At 40.0% G+C, this 2,329-nt stretch overlaps 1 protein-coding gene across 1 annotated transcript; it reads right to left on the bottom strand.

Annotated features, from left to right (window-relative positions):
* Nucleotides 1–332: 332 nt before the first annotated feature.
* Nucleotides 333–1,274, bottom strand: LOC122431347 (olfactory receptor 10K1-like). The gene has a single exon (XM_043452638.1). It carries the CDS (start codon nt 1,272–1,274, stop codon nt 333–335), a length of 942 nt encoding a protein of 313 aa, XP_043308573.1.
* Between the last annotated feature and the right edge of the window lie 1,055 nt (nt 1,275–2,329).

Raw genomic sequence — 2,329 nt, 5'->3', positions numbered from 1 at the left:
TATCCTTTATTTTGTTTCACAACAGCTTGGGTGTATATTTGCTCTTATCAGTTGATATAATTGTTTTTGAACAGTCAATTTATTTCACAGCTGTGAAATACAATGAAATTTGTTCTAGAAATGAGTAATTGTTTCCCACATCAGTATAACCTTCTTAAAGTATCACTGATGGCAGAAAGTCAAAATATTTTAACATCTTTGAGCCTCATTCTCTGAATAAGAAAAGATTTGCATGTTACAGTGTGCTCTACACTTGAGAAAAATGTGAAAGTACACATCTTACTTGACACATAAAAGGTGTACAGTTAACTGAATAGCTAAAATTTGGCTCCTTAATTAATAGAATATGAAGTATGGATCATTGCTCTTTGAAGGGCTGATTTGAATTCCTTATTTCTCAGGCTGTAAATCATTGGGTTGAACAAGGGTGTGAGGATGGTATAAGATACAGATATCAGGGTGTCTTGACTTGAAGAGTAATTGGATTTGGGCCTTAAGTAGATGAAAGAGGCACAACCATAATGAACAGTTACCACAATGAGATGGGAGGCACAGGTAGAGAAGGCCTTGTATCTTCCAACAGAGGATGGGATTTTTAGAATGGCAGAAATGATGAGGACATAGGAGACCAGGATAAGTAACAGTGGAATAACCAAGACAAACACACCAAGCACAAATATCACCAACTGATTGAGATAAGAGTGGTGAGATGCCAGCTTGAGGACTGGAGAGACGTCACAGAAGAAGTGATGGAGCTGATTGGAGGAGTGGAATGGCAGCTGAAATATCATGGAGGTGGTGACCAGTGAGATTATGAAGCCACAGGCACAGGCAGCAGCCACAAGTCCCACACACATCCCAAAACCCATGAGCACTGTGTAGCGCAGAGGGTTACAGATGGCCACATAGCGATCATAACCCATGGCTGCCAGCAGAAAGGAGTGAGAGCAAATGAGGAAGAGGAAGGAAAACATCTGGATGGCACAGCCCAGGAAGGAAATGGTCTTCTTCTGGGCTAGCAGGTCCACCAGCATCTTGGGTACAATGACGAAGGTGTAGCAAGTCTCAGAGCAGGAGAGGACACCAAGGAAGAAGTACATGGGGGTGTGGAGGGCTCTGTCCAGCACAATGGTGGAAACGATGATGGCATTGGTGCCCAGCATGAACAAGTACACAAGCAGGAAGACAGCAAAGAGCAGCCGCTGCAGCCCAGCCAGAGAGGAGAAGCCGAGGAAGACAAACTCCGTCACTAAGGTCTCATTGGCCCACTCCATGCTCACTGCTATACAGGAGAGCTAGAGCCAGAGCCACAGGCCAGGATCCAGGGATGGAGAAAGGCATGGGGAACTCAGCACGAAGTCTGTAGGTGGCAGGCATCTCCAGATGTTTGATGGAACTCATTCATTCCCTCCAAAATAGCCTGCCAAAATAAGAATTAAGGCTAAATATGGAACAGACTAACTAATAACAAATGAGTAGACTTTTCTCAAGGCTATGAATGCATTCTCTCCAGGGAAGGATTAAAGATTTGCCTAACAGTTTTCTCTTGTATCTTACTTATGGATTATTGTGGTTTTCTTGCTCACCACAAGCCCAAGAAAGTCAACCCTTCAAAAGTGAAAAATATGGTTAACTTCAGCTATCTGAACTTGATCAGAATATGGAATAAAAGAATGAGCAGTGTTCAGAAACAGTATGTGAACTTCAGTTTATCAACCATAAAATGGGAAGGAAGAAGAATTAGATGATCTCTGAGCAAAAGTGTGGAGGGATCTGTACTTACTGACAACTTATTACATGCTAAAATATAATGGTAAAAATAGCATATACATTTTGTTAACTATTAATTACAATTTTATGTCAGCATCCAAAGCAATAAGAAAATAGAAGAAAGGCCTTTAATGTTGTTTCTAACAACAAGAAGAGACGAATTAGAAACACTTCCGGAAATTCTGAAACTAGAACAGTGGGCAAGGATGGAACAGAAAATAACATTAGTTTAAACAAATATTCTTTTTTTTTTCCAGAGAAAGAATAGTCATCAGGGTGGTTAAAAAAAAAAGAAAAATCAATACATTGACTTTGTGGCATTTTGTACTACACTTCGTTTCTCCATTCTAGTAATAGGTGCCTCAGAGAAAGAGAAATAGAGTTTTGCAAAATGGCCATGAAGTTGTCACAGAGAGGTATAATTGGGCAGTTTTCTGAGTTCCAACCCCTGACATAAATCATAGGCTTTATTTAATTTGTATCTTGCTATGTCAATAATGTTCCTTTTGAATAATCTGACTACTAGTTTGCAAACTGCTAGAAAAGATTATTTCTAAAG

The sequence above is a fragment of the Cervus canadensis genome, chromosome 2, assembly GCF_019320065.1.
Source record: "Cervus canadensis isolate Bull #8, Minnesota chromosome 2, ASM1932006v1, whole genome shotgun sequence".
In the NCBI taxonomy this organism is placed as follows: domain Eukaryota; kingdom Metazoa; phylum Chordata; class Mammalia; order Artiodactyla; family Cervidae; genus Cervus; species Cervus canadensis.
This window is presented reverse-complemented; position numbering and strand designations above follow the sequence as displayed.